Here is a 24,105-nt window from a genome sequence, read left to right on the forward strand (position 1 = left end):
CCTCTCCACGCTCCAGACCTGAGGCCACATCAGCGGGCTGAGCGCATCTCCTCCCCGGTGCTGATCATCTGTGAGCGGCCAGAGGGATCACCGTGCAGGCTGGAGGAGGAGGAGGAGGTGATGGAGCACTCCTGTTAAAGTTCAGCTCCAAGAGAATCTATCGGTTCCCTCCTCCCTTCTGCATCCGCCTCAGAGGCCATGGGCTGCGGCTTGAGGAAACTGGAAGACCCGGAGGACAGCAGCCCGGGGAAGATCTACTCCACCCTGAAGAGACCACAGGTGGAGACCAAAACCGAGACGGTGTACGAGTACGTGCTGCTGGACTTCAGCCTGGAAGGTAGGATGAAGATAATCTATTGTGATCCAAAATCAATTAATCAATCAATATGTTTGTACTTACACAGGAAAAAGTTGCTTTATATTTATACCAAGACAGAATGAAAGTGAGAATCTGAAATAATGAATTAATTAATCAATTGGCAACAACTTTGATTAATCGTTTAAGTCATTGATTGATTGATTGATTGATTGATTGATTGATCAAAGGACCTCCTAGTTCTTTTTAATTAACATATGTGGGTGTTGGACTGTTGGTAAGACCAAACAATTAGTTGATTAATCGACCAAAACAAAGTTAATCAGCAACTATTTTGAGAATCAGATACTCATTTCTGTCAGATTTCAAACAAAAAGATGAAAAATATATGTTTTTAAATGTGAAGATTTTATGTTTTTCTTGGTTATTATGACAGTAAATTAAATAGTTTTGGATTTCAACTGTAATTTGACATTTTCTGACATTTTATTCAACATAAAACTATTGATTCATTGTTCCATATATTGACTGACTAGTAAATGTCTAATATTTTGACCATTGATTACTGTTTTGTTTATTTTTTTAATCTGAAACTCGAAACATTTGCTGGTTCCAGCTTTGATTTGATGCTATTTTCTGTTTTAACTTCAACATCTTTTGGTTTTGTGGCTTTTGGTTTGACAAAACAAAACATTTAAATATGTAAGCTTGGACTTTAGGACTTTGTGATTGTATTGTCCAATGTTTTCCGACATTTTATAGAACAATCAATCAATCAGGAAAATGAAAATTATCATTACTTTGCATTTGTTACTCTTACTCTTTAAGGAAAAGGTCTCTTATGTAATCTTAAAGGAGCTAAACACACTAGAATAAAGATATATACCCCTTTAGTTGGTCCATCTTATAAATATTATTATGATATTTAGCATTTACTACATTAAAAAGGCCTAAAGGTGCAAGCAGTTGTTTCTTCTTTTATTTGACTGCTACCTTCCTCTTTGTTTATTTGTCTTTAAACAATGCTCTTAAATAGCAGACTGACCGTTTATGGTAGTTTTATTTGAACATAGTATATGATTTTCACTAACACAGGGGCTGTATTTACCTGTTTATGGTTTTAAATGTGACTCTTTTGAATTTTAAAGCCCTTTTCAAACTACATGTGTGCAATGTTTCAGCATCAAACTGTGAACTTCTCCTAGCAACAGGGCTGTGGGCTCAGTGTATCTAGAAATAGGTCACACAAGGGTTTTTCTGCTGCCTTCTTCCCTTGGCTCACACACACATGGACACACATTCATTCACACACACCCATTTCCCCATGTGCTGGGCATGCAGCAAAATGCAGACATAGAAACCCCACCTGCTGTGATATGGAATCTATTTTTCAGCATGTGTGATAATCTCTCAGATGGCCGAGAGACATTTTTTTATTTTCAGGGATAATCCCTTCATCTGGTCCTCAGACTGGCTGTTGTGACTGTGACCTATTTGGAAGGAAATGGTGATTAAGTTCTGAATGGCAGCCGAGCATGTTAAACAGCAGGTCGGCACCATAATGAATCATGGAGGAAAATGCTGCTTTCCAAAATTAGGGTGGGGGGTGGGGGTTAGGAAAGTAAAGTACGTAATGACTTCAGGATTGTCCAAACACTCAGCGTGGATCCAGAAGCGTCTGCTCTACATCCGACGATGTTTTTCATTATCTACGAATAATCTTTTGCCTGTAAAGTGAAAAATGGCCGACGCAACTGTCCAAAGCCCAAGGTGATGCCTTCAAATGTTTGTTTTTTTGGAGAAGAACATTATCTAAAAACCTGTAGAGACTGGACAAACCACACATAAAGATAATTTCCACTAATTTGCACAGATTGTAGTGAAGACTGAGCAGTAAATACACCAGACAACACGCTGAACCGCTGGTCTGCAGTGACTCTGTGGACGTAACAAACATGGACGCCAACCAGCAGCTTGGACTGTTTGTACGCAGTTTGACATTTGTACTGAAAAGAATGGAAAACAAAAAAATACGCAGAGTTTTGGTGAGATCATGGATGGAAACTTTTTAAAACAAAGCTAAATTCAGGTTAAAAAAATGTATTATGTTCAAGTCTTTATGAGAATGAATCAGATTAGAATCAGATTAGAGTCTTTACATTTCACACCAATTGACCCAGACTGGAACACACCCGGTCTAACTTGGACGTCATGCACACATTCTATTCATTATCAACTCCGTAGTCATTATGTAAGTCTCCTTCCTAAAAGGTAAAGTTTATATTTTTAAACCTGAATGATCGAGAGCGCTGCAGTTGCCTTACGGGCTGCAATGTAAATGTTCGGGGAAACTCCTAACCATCAATATACATCCAATAAAAGTGCTTGTTTTTGTCACTGACAGGCTCAGATTGGTATTATAAGTGTCTGACAACAATATGGAGAGAACCTTACAGAGAAATAAACCTTTTTATCTTCCTTTCACTTGATCCGGTCTGTTTGTATTTGCGTTTCTTGCTTTGAGAAGTCTCGTTCTGATATTTTGCATTTCATCCACATTTTTAAATAAGCTAAATATTCAGTCCATAACGTTTAAAATCTTTTAGCCATCACTTAGCTCACTTTCTGTTGTCCAACATTACAAACTCTGACAACACCTGCACTCCTCTCTTCAACTCTCACGTTCCCATCTTTGTCACATGAAACAAGAACAACAGAAAGCAAAACGGAAAGAAAATGTTTCATGTCTCTGTAGGGGCATTTCCATAATCTTGTCAGACACTAATCACAACTATTTGAGCCTGTCAGTGGGAGAAACAATCACTTTTAGTTCACGTACATTGACGATGAGGAGTTGCCTGATGTGATTACATTACAGTCCGTTTAGCGTCTACTGCTTGCAGAGTTCTCCTTCAATACTGGACCAGTTTAGAAAACGTTTGTTCCCATTAGTCACTTAGACACAGAAAGATGGGAAAATAGGGTCCAGACTGAAAAATACAGAAGTAGCCCTTTATAAGAAATGGAAAACATTCACATTTTAGAAACTGGAACAAATATATATCAAAAACAAGTATATTTAACTTTGCTCAGAAAAAGACAAAAACAATCTTTTATCAAAATAGTTGCAAATTGAACTAAGTTGACTGACTTCCATGACTGAACAAAATGTAACTGGTAGCTAAAAGGAATTTCATGACGTTGACAAAGACACTGTATTTAATGTGGATCGTCTCTGCAACCGCGTTGTTTCCGTAGTCCCAACAACTTCATCAACAATAGTGATGCATCTTCTGTCAATTTCCAAAGTCACATCCTCCTAGATAGACGTTTATTTATATCATATCAATAATTTCTCTTATAAAGGTCAAATATTTGAACCAGGACCTTCACTCTTTTTATCCATTAGCTTGTGATATATAAGGTTTGTCAGATTAAGTAGCTTCGCTTGTTATTCAAATGTTTCATATGCATATTTAATCATCATTTAAGTGAATATAAGCATCAGATCGGACTCTGCATTGCAAGATTTATCAATAATAAAGGGCTCTGATCAGGATCCGGGGCCAAATAAACTTAGATTTGTGAATGCTCCTCTGCTGCATGCGGTTTATTTGTATTTTATTTTGGAAGTGCTTTTATTCTTTGAGGCTGTCATCAACAGGGAGTCATGGGTTCTGCTCTCAGTCGGACTTATAAATACGGTACTTCAGACAGGGCGTGTTGTGTGAGTCATAGATTGTGTCTAGATCCACATTGAACAAACACTAGTCAGAACACATCTCGTATGCTTCTCTTTTTGATGAAGAAATGTACGTTATTGCTCAGTCCTACAGCTGCACAGTCAGATTACAGTGGCTGTCGCAGGCTCAACAGTAAGGGTTGCCAGGTTGCCATAGGAACCATTTTCAGAAATTGGCAACCAAATCTTGACTTTGGACTTTATAACATAGAAAATCAAAAAAACAAACAGATCATAATAGATATATTTCTGATATTTGTTGCATCCGTGATATTTTGATAATGCATTTACGCTGCACATGACTATGCCTCAGATGTGTTTAGAGACAATGGCGACACAAATAAAGTTGTTTTTCACAATTGGGTGAAAAGTTAAAATAACCAGTTAACATCACAGACAATTGTGCAAATAAATTCAACTGACAAAGAACCAGATGAACATGAATGAAAAACACAAAAAGGACATTTGTGAAGTCTTGGGAGGTGGAAAATAATAAGAAAGCCTTTTATTCTTTATGTCACATTTTCATTATTAAGCTGTAGTATAGTATCTTAATTACTCAAAATATAAGGTGACTAAAAACGGCAACCATATTTTCAGTTTTGTCAACCAAGAGTTGTTGCCTGGTTGCCAGCCTTTCCACCAATTTTAAGTCAGTGATGTTGGGATATAAACTTTAAATCTGAGTGTCTCAGTTGTTTAATAGATATACTGTTTCCAGCTGTGTCCTGAGCCAGACATGCTCTACTGATTTATGACTTTTTCACCTGCAATTGATCAAACCAGTGCTCACTGGCGTACATTTGGTCACTTACATTCCTGAATTCTTCCACACGAGTGGATGTTCAGCCTGTCTTCCTGGATCAGCTTTGTTTCTCACTGTCTTAAAATGTGCGAGTATGTATCTCACCGAGTGTGAAGCCTCCATAATTGGCACAGCTAAAGATAAATCGGAGTGATTCCAATCTCTAGTAGTCATGTGCAGTCTGGTGATGGCTGGCTTCCTCACAGGCATTTCTTTCTGCTTTTTACAAGAATCTAAACTGTTTACTTGACTAAGAACGGTCTTAATCACCTCATTTTATGATTTGGTTTTAAAAGAAAATTGGCGTGATCCATGTCTTGGTTTAGTCAGTCAAGTTTCTGCCTGCCAAATGAAAGCTGACTAAATGTGCCACTGAATGTGTGTTTTCCTGGTGTTGAACCAGACTGTATTCTCACTCCAAATGAGGCTCTGCATGGGTTCGCTTCCCTCCATGATGGAGAGGATATGTGATGTGCTCCCAAATCTATCAAGGTGTTATCACCTCACAGACAGAGCCGAGACGGTTAAAACCTAAAAACACTCAACAAGAAAGGAGCTCAGGTTTAATGAAAATGATTTAATCAACACTGTTAGCTATGCAATATTAATGATATGATAACAGATTTGTTTTGCCTCAGGTGAGAAAAGTTTGATTTAAATGAGGATTTAATTCCTCAGTTGCCACAGCAACTGTTGTTTTGTTGTCTTGTTGACAAAGCAGGGTAGTGAAAAACTGTTTATTGTGTATCAAGTTATTCAATCAGACACAAATTTTGGAACTGAATTGGTAGCAGCCCACTAATGTTTGAATCTGGACATATTTCAGCCAGATCGGTTGTCAGTTGACTTGCGGTTTGAGGGCACGATGCCTGATATATATATATATATATCACATAAGCGATACATAATCTGGCTTTTGGACGATTGGTTGGATTGCTGGCTGGTTGTCTTCCAGTTTGAGCAGTTTCAAGGTCCAATTTCCAACATGGCTGCTGTTAAAAGATACTAATAAACATAGTCTGTATATCAAAGTGGACGTAGTCGTCGTGATGTCACCCATTGCTTTGTGGACCCCAGTTTTGAAACCTTTAGTTCTTCAATTTGGGAGTTGCCATCTTGGATTTTTGCAACCAGTGAACTGAATTGACCATATTTGGACTGGAAGATGCCGTGGTAGAGATAACGTATACGGCTCTGGTAGCAACCTGTCAATCACAAGGTAGCCCCGCCCTAAAGCATACCCTGCTTTATGGTCTATTCTTTACTCTAAATGGAGCATCATTTACTAAATGAACATCATGCTGTATTGAAGAAGACTTGAAACTAGAGATTGAGACCATAAACTCATGTTTACAATGTTTACTGAGGGAATAAATCAAGAGAGAAGTAAAGTAGAGTCATTTTCTCATAGACTTCTATACAACCAGACTTCTTTTTGCATTATGGAATTACACAAATGAATGAATGATGCCTTTCTGTATTTTTGTTCATGTTGAAGACATAGCCATGTTGTTTGTAGAAACTTTATTTGAATAGTCAATGGACAAAATTATTGGAGGTTCTGTGTTTGCTTTCAATGTGAGTTTGTAAGTCACAGATTTTGTCTCTGCAACATACACGAGTAATTAAATCTTACAGTGTCTTTCAAGCTTTATTGGGCGGATTTAGTTTGCTAAAGGAAGAGGTGTAAAGAGTCAGTAGCCCTGTATGTTTTGCAAAAAAATAACACATCTGTCAGCACATGCCATTCCTGACAAGCAGCTGGCTGACAGATGCCTCACATATCTTATTGTTGCATATCATTTTTTACTGTCATGTTTTTTTGTTCAGGCAAGTCCCAACACCTGCACCAGGAAAAAAATATGCAGATTTTATTTAAAGAAGCAGACTCTGCAAAGACACAGATCACTGTATAGTTAAGATAAGATAAAATAAGATAATCCTTTATTAGTCCCGCAGCGGGGAAAATTTACAGGATTACAGCAGCAAAGAGGATAGTGCAAAACAAGAGACATAGTACAAGATCAAAATAAGTATTAGAAATAAGCAAATGAGCAGTAAAAAACAGTAGAGAATCCACATTAATATTATATATACAGACAGAAACTATTATAAATATTGTATTGCACAGTGTATTAGTGTATTAGTGTCATGTAGTCATGTAGTTCATAGTAACCAGGATGGTATTATAAGAATCACTCCCCACACCACTCCACCCTTCTCTGGCCTTGCTTCTCCTTGAAACGATGAAGCGTTTCTGGGACACACACAGAGCTACTGTCACAACTCCCACTTTAATCTGCCTCGTCTCACACACACACACACACACACACACACACACACACACACACACATACATACACACACACACGCACGCACAATCTCCATTGTATCTCCCATAGCTGTGCCCGGTAGCAGGGCGAGCTTGGCCTGGTTTTTACTCCCGACCGAGAGGAGACTGGACGTTGAGGCCCGGAGCCAGAGGCAGCACATGAAAGCACCTAATGGCCAATTCTTCCCCGAGCTCATTACTGATAGCTGCATGGCACATGTGAGAGCGAGAAATCATGTGGACTCTGCAGAGGTCTTTTATAGGTATTGATCTTTTCATTGCAAACTGCTCATTGTGTTCCTTACTTTTGAAGCTCAGTCCAGTAAACAGACTGTTTGTTGAGTTGAAGAAGTCACAATAATCTCAGCTGTATTTTAGTTTTTTGCTTCTTTGGGGTTTTTTTTATGTTTGTTTTTATTGTTTATAAGATGATGATTTAATGATCTCAGGTCAGAATCTCAGGAATTACTGTTTACTTGATTAATAAGCAGCTGTTGTGACCTGCTTATCCATCTGTCTGCAGAAACTGGAAAATCTGTAAAAGGAAAGCAACTTAATCATCTTTTTTTAAACAGTGTAGGTGATAATGGAGAGCACGTAGGGAGGTTAAAGAGTATCTTGGCTGTGAGTTTACCCTTTTTGTTGTTTGCTGACCAGAAAAGGATGAATCAAAATATATTTTGCTGTTTTCTATTGTTTTTTTACGGATGCAGATTTTTAGACCGTGGCACGTAATATCAATAAAAGCAATATCGGATGGTCCAACCCTTTGATCCTGACTAAATATCTCCACAACTATTGGATGGATAGCCAAGAGATGTTGGGCATTCATTGTCCCCAGAGGATGAAGCCTGTTGACTTTGGTGATCCAATAACTTTTCCTGTTGCATCAATGAGCTTGACATTTGTGTTTTTTAATGAAATACCTCAACAACAATTGAATGGATTGTTTGATACAAACACTAATGAGGATGAATTATAACTTTATTCCTTTAACTTTTCATCTCGTGGCATCAATTTGGCGTCAGATTTTGTACTTGTTCAATACTTTTCGTTAATGACCAAGATCTGCAGATCTCATGGCGCTCCACTCAGCTTTAGTTTTTCCTTGTGTTTAGAGATAATTAGCACAATTGTTAGCATGCTAACACACTAAATTAAGATTGTAATCATGGTTAGCTTCACCATGTCAGCATTGTCATTGTGAGCATTTTAGCATGTGACCTTAGCATATATCTTGAATTCACAGCTGTTCCTTAGCCTTACAGAGCTGCTAGCATGACTGCAGTCTTGTTATGAAAACAAGCAGATCTTTTTATATATGTATATTTTATTTGCTATTTCATACTTTGTACCACAACTGCTGCACAACAGTTTCCCCTGGGATAAATAAAGTTCTATCCTGTCTTCAAGTGACATTTCTTTGAAACAAAATAACTTTTTCCTGTTAAGACATTAAAAATCCTGTGTTTCCTCTTGCGACAAATGATATCCTGCCTGAACCCTGCAGCCTTAGGCTGACCGGCTTCTACTTCCCTGCACATGGAGCGGCGTCATGCAAAGACTTGAAGTGGACTATGAAGGGAATCAGGGATAAGAGGATGATGGGAAGGTTGCAGAGCGATGGCAGGTCAGGACTAGATGAACAAATGGGACAATACAAAGGGATTTGCGGGTGCAGAGATGGCTTAAACTGAGGTGACGTGTATTCACCGCTGGTTGGGTGAACTCAGCCGAAGACGGTTGGGGAAACTGTGGGAAGAATTGAAACCTTCTAATCCGTCAAGAAATGGCGACTGATTTGTTCAGATGTGGTTTGACCTACCGAGGCACGGTTCTCTGTCTTGATTGTGAAAGGGTATCTATCTGCCTGCCAGTACTCGTCATTATTTTCAGGGATGAGTGCAATTTTCCATAATCTCTGTCTAATCTGGGAATCTAACAGCACATGATGGATTATTTCAGATTAAAGGCAGTACTTTTCATTATTACATTTAGAGGAGATTTGAAGGGCAGCCCAAACCTGGAGACTTGCACTCAGTAATTAATTATCTTTGAGTCAAATTGATTGACATACTGTGGCTAATGTTGAGCTGAGATGACCACATTAGTGGGTTAAGTGGCTTCTCTAATCAGCACCCAGTTTGTCGGTTTGAGTTTCAGCTCATTGTTTATCTTTCAGGCCTCCGACCTATACTGCTCTGGTTCAATCTCACAGCTCTCATAGTGTCCTTTTCAGAGTTATAAAAAAACCAATGTACAATTCATGCTCAGCACCAATCAGCAGACAGATACAGTTACTAACTTGTAAAGTGAGTGGAGCATTTAACAGCTAAATAAAAAGCTATTTCTCTCAGGAGTTGGTGGAGACCAAAAACGGAGCTGAAAGGGAGTGAACATTGGACTTACATTCATCAGTTGGATAAAATCATGACTCTTATTCATGTAACTGCTGGATGTTTAAAAAAGCAACTGTTTGCTAACAAGTTCAATTTATCAACTTAAAAAAGTGACATGTCAATTATCTAATATTTTGGTGCATCACTAAATCACCCATAAACAAATGATGCAATACCTTCAGAAATGGGAATAAGAGGATTGCTTCCTGTTATTCCACCTTTGAAGTGTTCATGCAGGGTTTTCCTTCACTACTAGACTCTTAGTCCCATTATTTGAATATTTAAATAGCCTTAGTTGGTTACTTTAGCGATTTACGTTTTGTTTGAGCGGTACGTCAACAAGTGACTCCAGATGCAAACAGAAACTCGGTCTATTTTCTATTGAATCAGCTAATTCAATTGTATTTAGATGCAACTGTAACTGCGATTGATTGAGGCTTTACTGGCATTTGGGGCGTCCCAATAAATCACACTTGGAATTACAACTCGGAGGCTGGCTTAAATGGTTTTTCTGACTTGTTTGCTAATAGTAGTCAAAGTAATATGACGTGAATGTGGCATTACATCTGCTAAACATGTCACTGTTAGTAGAGTTGTTCCGATACCAGTATCAGAAATACCTAAGATACAGCCTAAAATGCTGGATCAGGTATCGGCAAGTATGCAAGTCTATGCACGGATCAAATATCACATTATCATACAATTTATTAGCTCATTACGCTAAACAGGAACAACAATAACACGTATTGCTCGCTAGCCGATCCAGAGTTCATTAGCTACTTCTGCATCGATTTCGGATGCAGTATTCGCTTTTTCCGGCGCTGACGGAAGGAGATTACGAGCCATCTCGCTTCTTTCTCATCTCTGTTGAGAATTGCACATGGGCAGTACCGGCCAGGCGGGTACTAGTTTACAAGTTCAGGTGTCGGAATCGGTATCGGGAAGAAAACACTTCCTCTACTTTTCTTTCGTCGCATGCAATAGTCAACTCAGTATCTTTGTGTTTTGGGCTGCGGGGATAAAGGATGTGGAGATGGGAGGGCTTAAAAGAGTACAGAGCATAAACAGTCTGCTGCAAAAGTGCAATGAACTGCATCATTCCACCAATTTATCTGCACTTTTAACCCAATCCGACTTTTAGAATAAATAAACACTTAACTGTTGTTTGGATGAAGTATTTAGCACTTTGGAGCTTTTTAGATCACAAGAGCATTCTGGGGTCCTAAGATACACACCTTTAAAAGCCATATAAACCAGTTAGAATGCATTTTACTGACTTGTTTTCATACCGATCATATCTCCGTCCATGCAGGTCGTCGTCCTACTCGCTAGTCGATTCGTACATCTGGTTGATCTCTGCTGCACATGTGCAACTGTCAACAGGGATCGTTGGCTGTACTTCCATCATCGACTTCGGAAGTAGTGATTTTCTGTAGCTGATAATGGAAGGAGCTAACTTCCTTCTTTCTCATGCTAGGGGGAGGATGCAACGTTACCCAGATCTACCAAACTGTCAGCAATTTGGCAATATTTTCGGGCGATATTTAACACGGGAAAATTCAGTTTTTAATGCCATGTATCGGATCGGTACTCTGTATTGGCGGATACACAATTCTTTAATTGTTAGCATGCTGTTGTTAGCTTGTTAGCATCAAAGCAGTCTCACAGAGCTGCTTGTCTTTTCTCTCCTTGTTGCCAGGCTGCTTTCTCCCTTTCACACCTTCTCTCCCATTCACACACAGGCTCATAAAATCCATCTCGTAACTCCAGTCTGGCTCCTTTCCTCCCTCCTTCGTCCTCCCATTCTCTCAGCTCTGTCACCCTCAGTTGTTGCTCAACTCCACTTGAGCCCCTTAATACACCCCCCACCCCCATCCCTCCCTTCCTCACCCATCCTGCCAGCTCCCACCTACCCTCTTTGCTAGTCCTCTGCTCTTCCTCCTCCTCTTCCTTTTTTCTCCCACACATCCCTAAACAGAGGCCTCAGTGTGCCGGTTGACGGGCCGAGTGGCAGCAGGATGGTTGGGGGGTGGGGGGTGTGAAGACTGAAAGCAGGGGAGGAGACGAGCAGAAAGGCTGCAACAAAAGCCTTCGTTGGAGGTGTGTGTGCATGACATCATGGTCCTCCTGGGAGCCATTATCTGCAGCATGGTGGCCTGTTTTTTTCAGTGTGACCCTCCAGACGTTTCCAGTGATCCACGTTTCACTCGACCGACTCGGTTTCATCCTCTAAAGGAAAAGAAAGTGGAGGAGGCACTAAGTTTGTCCACCAGCTGCAACATTTACATTTTGTGTTAAATCTATATTTAAGTGTTTTGAGTGGGATTTCAAACCCACAGGAATGCCAGAAAAACTGTTTGCCGGGCGTTTGCTTTAGTGGTTTCATTGAGGTTCTGGTGGTCTTTAGTCTCATAATGGAGCCGGGCGGACAAACCATTCAGAGGCTGCAGTGATCTCTCAGCTGTGGACTGGTCTTTCCACGATCTCTGGGGTGTTTGTGCGTGAGAATGTGGGGGGTTGTAGTGAGGAATGCTCTCTCTCTCACACACACACACTACTTGAAATGCATTAAATGGACTTTGTGTGTGTGTGTGTGTGTGTGTGTCGTGTGTTCATGGGGCACTCGGCCAAGCCCCTCTGTGAACAGCCACTCTTTGTGGACACAGGAAGTATGGTGATGGTCACAGGGATTTCCAGCCAGGGTTTTTTAAGAAAAACAACAGCAACACAGTATACCAGCTCCTGAACACTGACCGTTCACTCTTTATATATATATCTTAAAGTGGAGAGGAAATGGATAACATGTGTAATGAAATGAGAGATGACTAAACTAGATGACACAACCTGTGATCATTTCTTAAAAAAACATTGGGAGAGTCTACTTTCCTCAAGTCTGCACAATCCTCTAAGGGTGTATTCACACAGTGATGGACAGTCATGTGCAAATATTCATGAGATCCCTGCATACTAAGATGCATATTTAAAAATGTATTATACAGGGGGTGGCATCCATTTTTAAAGGTGCAAATTTTGATATTTAGAGCATCAGTATAGCAGCAAACAACTTATTGCTATGTAAAGATATAGTGGAGTAATGTCTACCTGAGCAGAGAATGAAAGAGTAAAAGTACATATGCAATACATTGAAATATCAACAATACATTAAAAAAAATACAGGGGAACCTTGTTCTAGGAAACTGACAGGCATTATTAGACTATTGTCTTATATTTTATAGACTAATAATCCGACTAAATTGATGTTTTGTTTCACAAACATTTTAATTTCTGACCAAATCAACGAAGTCCTTTGTGACTGAGAAGTATTGAACCAGGCTAGACATTTTATAGACTAATATTGGGACTAAATGTATGCTTTGTTTCACTTAAATCTGATTTTTTTTATGACCAAATAAGAGAAGTCCGAGGGGATTGAGAAGTCTTGATCCAGGCTAGACATTTTATAGACTAAACAATAATTGAGAGCATAATGTTTAACGAAAATAGCCCAAATGTCACAGCAGTATGAAGATTATACTCTATTACAGTGTGTGCCAGTCTCAGAGGTCCACCTTTTAGTAATGGGGGGAAAAAATACATCAGACATAACCGCTGGAGGAGCAGCGCTAAAAATATGCATACATTTTGTGTGTGTATTCACATTTACCATGTATATATATATAACCTTTACATAAGAGCGTGGTGATGTGGTGTTTCCCTCAACATGCCAGAGTTAGTGGTTGTTGTTTTTATGGCCGTCATCAGTCTTTGAAGCTGTCTGACACAGCTGGACTCAGGATATTAAAACTCTCAGACCATAAGTTTCCAGATTTGCAAACATTGTCATATTCATATTGCAAGACATGTCAGTTTCACAGGCCATAAGATTTGATTTGGCCATATGGCATATTTCTAATAAATTATTCCATATGTGACCACTTACTAAAAATAGCACCCTCTCTGATGCTGGACTAAAATGCAATACATAACTGAAATTTAAATATTTGGCACACTTTGTCATCATCATCATCTGGTAGACCTCATGTGTTTGTGTATGCATTTATAAGTGTGTGTGTGTGTGTTTGCTTTCCTTTCTCCGGTAGCAACAGTGGAAAAGTGATGTTAAAGTCATTACACAGGAAGGAAAAGAAAACTTTCCCCCAGACAGCGTGCATGAGTTTGGATGCTGTTGTCCTACGTTTACATGAATACAGACAAATCTGCAAAACGTATCTTATTCTTACAATTTAGGGCATTTCACTCGGGTGCAGTTGGTTTTTCTGTGGTAAATATATTTGAAAACACTGGTCTTGTGTTGTGTTGTATTGTGAATAAAGTAAGTTGTCTGGTTGTCAGTGTTTCCCACAAATTTAGAATTTAATTGTCAATCATTTAAGTCATTTTCTAAGCAAAAAAATCCATACATTTGCAGGTTCAAGCTTCTTAAAATTGACTTTTCCTGCTTTTCTTTTGTCATAAATTGTAGTAAACTGTAATATTTTTTTTATATATATATAATTTGCGGTAGTAGGCGGCAGTATATATAATGTTTTGGGCTGTTAGGATGAAGAATGGGGAGGTTAAAAAAAGGACAGAGAATTAACAGTCTGCTGCCAAAGGGCAATGAACTGCATCATACCACAAACTAATCTGAATTCCCAAGCCGACTGTCAAAAGAAACACTAAACTGCTGTTTGGATAAGGCATTTTCAGCTTCATCCACATCAGCCTGAAATACATGTGACAGTAACTTTTATAAACCAGCTGGCATGCCTTTAACTTAATTGTCTCCCACTGATTGTGTCTCTGTTTCTGCAGGTAGTCGTCCTACGGTGCAATATGTGGCTTCACTTTCCGAGCTGCCCCAGGCCCTGCAGCCTTACTACACCCAAGGCTACGTCCTGGCCGCCTTGCACCCCATCATCCTGTCTGTGGGGCGAACCCGCTCACTCCCCTTCAGTCTGCTCTACCGAGCCATCTTGGCCCGTCCCAGATCCAGGTACATAAATCCTAACCCTCTTTTAAGCTTTAAACCTAATGTTCTAATTGTATTACTTGCCCCTATACTTTGGCCTTTAGAAATACCTTTACTTGAAGGATTTGGTCCTTTTCATGATTTAAGGTGTAGACACCCATATTTACCATTTTATAACTTTCTTAAATCAGCAGTCTTGAAGAACAACTTGAGTCTGGGTTCGAACAAAACCTTGCGCAAATACATTTTTATCATCTGCATACAAATGTATATTGAAATACTGATTAGAGAACTGATTTACAAAAATCCTTTAAAAACAGAAATATTAGATAACATTTTACAGCCTGCCAGTCTTTAAAATATGTCATATACTGGATGTTTTTGACTTTTTAGGAAATCTAAATGCTTTTAATAAGCTTAAAAAAATGAAATACTGAATATTTTCACTTTTGAAGGACTCTGAAAAATAAAAATGGATATTGAAGTTCTGTTTCAAGAACTGATTGACCCAAAAATGTATAATGAATATAAATATTTAATATTTTAATATTTCCGATCCTAAATTAATTTTGTAGCTGTACAGTCACTTCTTCAAGCTTCTAAAATTATTTAAGTGACATGTTGGATACTTTAATCTCCTAATTGGGATTATGAAATTGCCCCTACAATACCTTCCTCTTTTTAGGATTTAAAAATAAGTAAAATACTCTCTTTAATCCTTGAAAAATTGAAATATTGGATATTTTCATGTTTTTGAGATATATAACAATCCCTAGAATGAGTAAAATATTGCATCCTTTCAACTTGTCAATCCTTTAATATTCTTAAAGTGAAATATTTGATACTTTTCACCTCTTAAGGGATGTAAAAATCCATTAAAAATATGAAACATTGGCTTTATTAGTATCAAAAGCAGATTGAATGTTAAAGGACCAATAACATACCCCTGTGGAACCCCATTTCTGATGGTAATAGTCTGAGTTCTCCCTGTAAGAAAGACCCAAAGACTGCGGAGTAGAGGCATGTGACTCTACTCCGTCTGCCTCACATGCCTTCCCACCGTGTGGCCACATGTTCACCTCCATACTGTCTAGTAAATAGATGAATGATGAATGAAGTCGGCTGCATATTTAATGCAGTGCCCTGGTAGGAGGTCAGACTGGCGTGCCTGGAGGAGACTATGTTTTGGTTTGATTCATATCTACCATGATTTCTATTGGATAGAAATCCACCCAACAACAGGGGTCCCACAGCAGCCAATGGAGGTGAAGTGTCTCTGATCTCTGCGGTTTGATTGGTCGGGATACTGTAACTATGATGAAGTTTTTTTTTATTCGAAAACTGGCAGTAGACGTGAATTAATGATGTAAATGATGGTGTTTTTATGCAAAATTGAACAGAAGGGAAATACTATGCAGTGGTGGAGAGTAACTAAGCACATTTACTCAAATACTTGACTTAAATACAATTTATGTGGTATTTTTACTTAACTTGAATATTAAAATGTTTATCCTTATACTCCAATATACATTTCAGAGGGAAATATTGTACTATTTTACTCCACTACACTTTTAGATTGTATAAAGAAAGCATGATAAATTCATAAAATATAAGAATGCGCTGTATATTAAACTATCCAACAGTATTTAAAGTAGTTAAATGTCCCTCGCCTCCACCAGCTGTTACATTAAAACACTGCTTACATGTTAAAACATCATATTAATATTCCAATATGATATATATAATAATATTACTGTCTGAAAGGGACCATTCTACCCAACAAGTACTCTTACTTTAATACTTCAAGTACATTTTTCTGTTTATAAGTATTCCTACTTTTACATATACATAAGCACTTCTTCCACCACTGACTCTGTATGACTGTTATTTTACAAAAACTCCCTTTCATGTTGAAAATGCTGTGTACGAGCTTTCATCACTTCAACTGCCTAAATTGTTGTTTACCCTCTGATTGCTCAGACAGTCGTGGTAGCCGCCTCCCACTGAGCCATACATGATTTATGCGTTGGTGTCCACAGCTCAGTGACAATTACAAGTGAACTATGAACCCTCCATATGGACACAAATCCCAAAAACTCCCCACTGACCTGAACAGCTTTAACAAACTCTGTTACTGCTGAGCTCGTCTCACTTCCTGTCTAATAGATGTTTTTTGTCCGTGTGTGTGTTTTTCAGTAAGCAGATGGCGTCCATGTGCTACAGCGTGCCGATGTTGAAGGTGGAGGAGTGGCCGTTACCTGGAGAGTCACTGACGGGGGACACGGTCCGAGCGCTCATCGACAGGGTCAGTGAGATTCACTGCAACTAAAGAGATGCAATTTAAAAGTTGCTCCAGTTCAGTGGTTTCCCAACCTGAGGGTCAGCTGCTTCCTCCAGGGGGTCCCAGGATAAATCAGAGGGGTCACCAGATGATTTATTAAGCAATAAAGGATTTTTTCTGTATAATTTCATCACTTTAGGCCTCTTAAATCCCTCAAATAAGGGAACGACTGGATGATTTACCATTTTCAAGGCCCTTAAAATCCTTTAAGAAGTGCAAATTTGGATAATTTCACATTTCATGACTCAAAAAGCTTCAAATAAGTAAAATACTGAATACCTTCACCTTTGTAGGGCTCTTTAATCCTTTAAAAAAGTGAAATATTGGATATTTTCAACTGTTCAGATATTTTAAAAATCCCTTAAATATGGGAAAAGTTTCACATTGTCAGAACAAGTGCTGAAAGTTTAACACTAAATAATTTCCACTTTTTTACAATTTTCAGGACTCAAAAATCCTTAAAAAATGTATAATATTGCACATTAAATTCCTTAGAATAAATAAAATGGATACTTTTACGTCATCTTGCCAAATAATACATACGCTGAATTGTAATTTTGGTAACCATGGTGATTTTAACCACTATAGTTTTAAGCTTGTATTTGTGATAATTTCAGTTAATAAATCATTTGTGTTTCCCATTTAGAAAGTGTTGTGTCATTGCATATGTTCTCATTGAAAATGGCAATGAATTCAGTTCACTAATTCATTTTTACACATCCAGTATTTTATTATTTCAGTTACTTCAAGTCTTCAGCATAGTTTTTTGTAATGTTGATCATGATGTTGTCTGACTGTGTTTTGTTTTTTTGTCTGGCAGGTGAACAGCAGCGCCCGGGGGGGCGTTCGTTTCGTTGGCTCGGTCCTCCAGCAGGTGAGCGGGATCACCAACGGCCGGGTGCACAGTCCTAAGAGGAGCTGTCGATCTCCTCCACACACCCCTCCTCGTACTCCGCCCGGAGACAGAGAGCTGGAGGAAAACACCTACAGTCCTGGTGAGACACTCACCGCTCTCCTCACTGTGGAGGAAATCTGTGTTCATAATTAATATTCTAATAACCAATAATCAGTGGTGGAAGACGCACTTAGTACTTTTTACATAAATAAAAGTAGCAATATCAGAATTGAGTTAATATTATTTAAGCAAAAGTAAAAAAGTATTAGCATAAAATATATTATATTCATATAGGATTAATAAAAAGTACTTATTATGCAGAATGTCCTTTTTCAGAATGATATTTAGTATTTTATTGAATTATAATTATTGATCCATACATTTTTCCAAATCTTTTTTTAATGTTGCAGCTGGTAAAGGTGGAGCTTATTTGAAATACTTACAATACTGTTTGGTAGCTTATACAATAATAATATATCATATTTTAATAATTTACTTATATTTCATATATAACAATCTAAATCTGCATCGTAAAAAGTACTATATTTGCTTCTAAATTCTAGTAAAGTAAGGTACAAGTATCTCAAAATGTATTTCTTCTCATCCCGCCTCCTTCCAGACTTGAGGTTGCTGGTCTTCTTCCACTCCTGGCCTCCGGGCTGTGCTCCTCTGGACTCGCTGGCCTGTCAGTACCACCAGGGGGCGCTCTCCATGCGCGTTTCCAGGAAGGGCCAGGTGGTCAGCTCTCTGGAAGCGGATTGGCTGGAGCTGACGGCCGCCTACTACCGCAAAGGCTGGTCGCTGGTGGACTCCTTCGTCTACTGGGACACACCTAAAGGTTGGTGTTTGATGTTTCTAGACGTACTCTGGTAAAAGTAGAAAGTCTAAAAATACTCCATTACAAGTAAAAGTACAAATTTAAAATGTTATTTAAGTAAAAGTATTATCAGCAACATGTACTATACTAGTATCATTGTGCGAATGTCTCCTTTCAAAGTGTTTTGAATAACTAACAAATAAATTTTAGAGCATTTAAATGTGTTAGTTCCTCAATGTGGAGTATTTAAAATACTTTGTATACTGCTTGGTACATTAGTAGCATTTTACTGCATCATTAAAAGCACATAAAATGCTCATTTTTTCATGTAAAAAGTTAATAAATGTAGTAAAAAGTACAATATTTCCCTCTGAAATGTATAAGAGTAGAAGTAAAAAGTAGCAGAACATTGAAGAATTGTACTAAAGAACTTTTATTTGCTTTTATTTAAGCATTTTAAATCTATAAATATAGGGAGCAAAGGTAAAGAACAACTGGTGTTCATTCTTCTGTCTCTACCTTTTCCATTAGTCTCATAAAACACTGATTCACACATAAACTCAGTCACTTCCTGTTTTGGCTGCGGCCCCTCCCTCTTCTCTCTCCCGCTGCGTCTATATTTGGAGTCGTCTCCCCGACCTCGGCGACCTCACTTCCTGTTCCTCAGCGGAGTAGCAGACATCATCCGTAAAAAACCTCTGAAGGCCTGAAATAAAATAGGCTATAAAACACACACTCTAGACATTCACACACAGGCAGCAGCAAGAACTCTACACACACACACACACACACACACACACACACACACACACACACACACACACACACACACACACACACACACACACACACACACACAGAATCTAACCTATTTCTAATAACTGGGTCATTATCGACCCAGTTACATTCTCTCACTTTAAGGTTTCCTTTGCGGTCTTTCAGCACTAAAAAGATTCGCTCTGCATCGTTCATTTTCCACCTAACAGTGTCATAAAAGTGGGTTATTGTATATTTAATGATAAAACATGACAATATAAGCATTTGTACACATTTTACAGTGACTTCATGTGTTTTTTTCAGGCGAGCCGGTGCCCAGATCTCTGGAGGGATTGTTTGTGTACGAGGAGAGAAGCACCTCTCCACCTGCCAACGACACCATCGTCGTAGAGCAGTGGACCGTCATCGAGGTGTGTGTGTGTGTGTGTGTGTGTGTGTGTGTGTGTGTGTGTGTGTGTGTGTGTGTGTGTGTGTGTGTGTGTGTGTGTGTGTGTGTGTGTGTGTGTGTGTGTGTGTGTGTGTGTGTGTGTGTGTGTGTGTGTGTGTGTGTGTGTGTGTGTGACGTAGAGACACCGTGGTAGAGACCGGTCAATCACAAGGTAGCCCCGCCCCAAAGCATCCCCTGCTTTATGGTCTGTTTGACTCTAAATGGAGCATCATTTACTAAATGAACATCATGCTGTATTGAAGAAGACTTGAAACTAGAGATTGAGACCATAAACTCATGTTTACAATGTTTACTGAGGGAATAAATCAAGAGAGAAGTAGAGTCATTTTCTCATAGACTTCTATACAACCAGAGGAGTCGCCCCCTGGTGGACAGTGGAGAGAATGTTAAAGACACTTCTGCATTGTCTTTACTCTGCAAAACCGGAGGAACTAACCCTTTAAATGTTCCCATAAATACTGGCTCTCCAAAAGACATTAACCGAGCCAGGATAGTTCAATAACTGTATTTACAACTGGACATTTTGGCAACGTCTCCTTCTTTCCTTCTTCAACAGCTGACTTATCTGTAATATATCTAATATAAATGTATGTATTGTGTTTACACTCAGGGCACCAATGTGAAAACGGACTACGGGCCTCTCCTTCACACTCTGGCCGAGTTTGGTTGGCTGCTCACCTGCGTGCTGCCGACTCCCATCATCCGCCACGACAGGTAAGATATATAACACTGACTCAGGCCGCTCTGCATCGACACAGTGTTTTTTTAAAGCCAGCTCTATAAGGTAATCATCTCCTCTGTGTTTGTGTTTGTGCAGCGATGGGAATCTGGCCACGAAGCAGGTGGTGTTTCTCCAGCGGCCGGTCAGAAGTCAGGCGTCGGGACAAACGAGGAACCAGGTGAGAGAAACTGATGTGATGTAGAGTAGAGCCTCCATTCAGCCCTCAAATGTGGTTATTTAAGAGTTCATATTAGAGAGAGAACAGAGGCAGAATATCATACAATTCAACTTTACTATTATATACAGACAAGCTGGTGAAGATATTGGTGTTTTTGTTCATTTGTTTATTTCTATTTATTATAAAAATGTAAAAAATAAGAATTTAAAATAGATTAAAATGAAGCTTGTGAACATTTATGTTAATCAAACATTTTTATTTGTCAACTTATACACTCCCAATTGCCTACCTTTTAATTTTCATATTAACATCATTACTAATTATTACTCAAAAAGTGGATAGACCTTTTTTCTGACTGTCACATAATTAGTTTTGTGGTATTTTGGTGTAAAACAAGGCAATCATTTATTTACTCAGTCAGTATATATTTATGAGGGAAGACTGGCTGAGAGGATTCTGTTTATGTGGCTACACTGCACCCTGGTGGACAAAGTGGAGATTGCACTTCACTTGCAGTGTTGTTGCTCAGACGGAAGGTCCTCAAAGTGTGTCCTTCCTTTTCAGATTGTCCTTTTTAAACTGGGACATCTGAACATTTTAGGAACATGCTCCTAAAGATGCATGGACTGAAATATTAATGTATTGTTAACTTTTTTAGAAACTTGTGGTTGTGTTGAACTTAGTCTGGTTCTCTTTGGGTTACGTGGCCTCACTGAGCCTGACATTGGTGATCCTGAATAACCGGTTTTACTAAACTGGTTATGAACTGGTTTTGTTAACTGTGTTTTCCAATCCAGCAAGGAAGTTCACATGAAATGTTGTTAATTAAAACAAAAAGAAACATTTAAAATTATTTATAAGGATTCAAAGTACCGCGATAAATAAGCACAGGAATTATTTTAGATTTCTAGTACATAGTGAATAGTTTTTGCTTTTTTTTTTTTTTTTTTTAGTTAAACCAGGGGGGAAAAGAGGTCTATCTCACAAAATGTTGCATTTATAATCGTGGGAAATATTTAATTGGGTGTCGATTCTTATTACTGAACAAACTATTTTTTACTCCTATTTTTCCCAAGTTTTAATAATAAGATCTAAGACTTTTTTATGAACTCAAGGGCTTTTTTTCTTTTAAATTCTGTGTACAAGTTTGTTTAATGAGCACTTCTCCTTTGCCAAGATAATCAATCCACCGTACAGGTGAGGCTTATCAAGATGCTGATTAAACAGAATTATTTATATCAGGTGTGCATCGGTCTAATCAGAAGTAAAACGTGCATTTTTATCTTTGGGGGGAAAAAAGACAACATTTATTTGTATTTCTGAACTATGGAGGTCACATGAACAGTGTTCCAAAGTCAGAGTGTTGAGGACGACGAGCTTCCTGTAGATTGTTTCTGACAGCTTGTGCAGCTGCAAGCCAACTGTTGCCTCAGGGGGTGGCTGGTCTCAGACGACCTTGTAAGTATAGAAGGGAGGATGTGGAGGTTCTGCGGATGTGAGGCCACATTTTCTGGATATTCAATTCACTGTAAAAGCTACGTCCCAATGACACACTCCCTCAGAACTCACAACAATCTTTGGCTTTAAGTTATGCCTTAAAGATGCACATTTTAGAGAGGCCTTTTATAGTGTCCAGCCCAGGCACACCTGTTTAATAATCATGCAATTTAATCAGCATTTTATGTGCAACACCTGTTAGGTGGATGGAATATTCTGGCAAAGGAAAAATAAGCCTTTTGTGTGCGTAGGAAAAGTCTTTGAACTTTTATTTCAACTTGTGAAAAATGGGAGCGATAACACAAATGTTGCGTTTATATTTGTGTTCGGTGTATTTCCAATCATATTCACAAATCATGTTATTCTGAGCTGTATTGAAGGAAGAAATCAGGGAATAAAGGAAACTTTGCATAATTAAAATGCAGCTATAATTGTCATTTTGTATAAAGTGGCATAAACTCTCCTTCTGTTTGTTAGATGCTCTGTTTGGAAAGCCTGGAAATGATTCTACTGATCTATAAAAATATATTTTTCTCTGTATTACTAGTACTTTACTTTATTCTAAAGTCAGATCATGGACAAAAGCATTAACTCCCGTCTCTGTGTCCCTCCAGGCTTTTTCCGTGCAGGGCGACGTGTCCAGCCGCTCTGTGAGTCGATCGGTCAGCAGCCCCGTCCCTCTGGAGGAGCTGTCTCCGACCGCCGGGGGCATCGGGGGGTTCCCCGTGTTCGGAGGGTTGGGGTATCCCAGCGCCCTGTCCCACCTGGAGGAAGGAGGCTTTGAGCAGGAGGAGGGCAAAGCTGAAGTCACCTGCATGTGAGCCGGACGGAGGCGGACTTAAAACGTTGAGGATTTTAAAAAAAACCTTGTTGGATTACTGACGGAAAATCACCCGAACTCAGAGGGGGAAAGTCCAGACTGTTCTGTATCCATCGTGTTCCTAATCTACTTCCTGTTAACAAAGACTTTTAATGCAGAAGAACTCTGCACTTTTATACAAAAAAAAACAACCATGTTTTTAATGAAGCCATAATGAGAATGAGGTATTATTTACATCTATGTACACACTTTAAACACCTCATGGGAGACACTTAAATCCATCTTTTTTTTTTTTTTTTTTTAAGGTCAGTTCAGGTGCTCATGGGAAATCACAATACTATAAAGCACAAGCACAGGTTTCTGGTGGTGAAATGAGGGAAAGGGGCTCCACTTTGTTTTTGACAGAGCTCACATCTTACAGTTTTAAACACATTTTTTTTTATGTCCAGTCGTCTTTTCTAAACCTGTTTACTTTTTCCTGCCAAATGTTTCAACACATCCACGTCACACGTCCCTTCCTGTGTGTCAAAGTAAAAGCTCCTCTCCTCTCTTATAGGCTGATTCATATGAATATTTATCAGGGAGTTTTCCTGTGTACAACAGCATTTCTCTGAGGAGGGTTTTAGAGTTCTGGTGCTATTGGGAAGCTTTTCAGTGAGACATTTCATATCAGTGTTAACTTCCTCCTCATGTTTAATCTGACTGGTGCCATTTCATAATCTGGAAACTGTTGTGTCTTATCAGGCAAACATTTTAAGTAATAATTAATCTGCCATGATATGTTTTACTTTCTATATATGGTACTGGCAATGCACCTGCCTCTCTCTGTAATACATGAGGCTCTTCAGACAGGTCTCTGGAGAGGACTACTGCATATGCAAACAGAACAAAAGGTTTTATGAAGTGTCGGTTTGTTCTGAAGACTACAAGTTTGAAAATGAAAAATATCTGGATGTTAGAAATAAGACAGAAGTGAGCTCACCAGACCGCTGTGGCTCTTCTCTACTGTAGGCTTTAACTCCAGGCTACATTAGCCACTATTAGC

At 38.8% G+C, this 24,105-nt stretch overlaps 1 protein-coding gene across 1 annotated transcript; it reads left to right on the forward strand.

Annotated features, from left to right (window-relative positions):
* On the forward strand, positions 1–24,095 carry rftn2 (raftlin family member 2). Its single transcript, XM_054614981.1, has 9 exons — positions 1–337; positions 14,410–14,590; positions 16,763–16,871; positions 17,728–17,902; positions 18,422–18,640; positions 19,700–19,806; positions 20,455–20,558; positions 20,662–20,743; positions 22,855–24,095. Exons 1-9 carry the CDS (start codon positions 199–201, stop codon positions 23,059–23,061), a joined length of 1,323 nt encoding a protein of 440 aa, XP_054470956.1. The 5' UTR covers positions 1–198; the 3' UTR covers positions 23,062–24,095.
* Positions 24,096–24,105: the final 10 nt, after the last annotated feature.

Source organism: Anoplopoma fimbria, chromosome 16 (genome assembly GCF_027596085.1).
Source record: "Anoplopoma fimbria isolate UVic2021 breed Golden Eagle Sablefish chromosome 16, Afim_UVic_2022, whole genome shotgun sequence".
NCBI lineage: Eukaryota > Metazoa > Chordata > Actinopteri > Perciformes > Anoplopomatidae > Anoplopoma > Anoplopoma fimbria.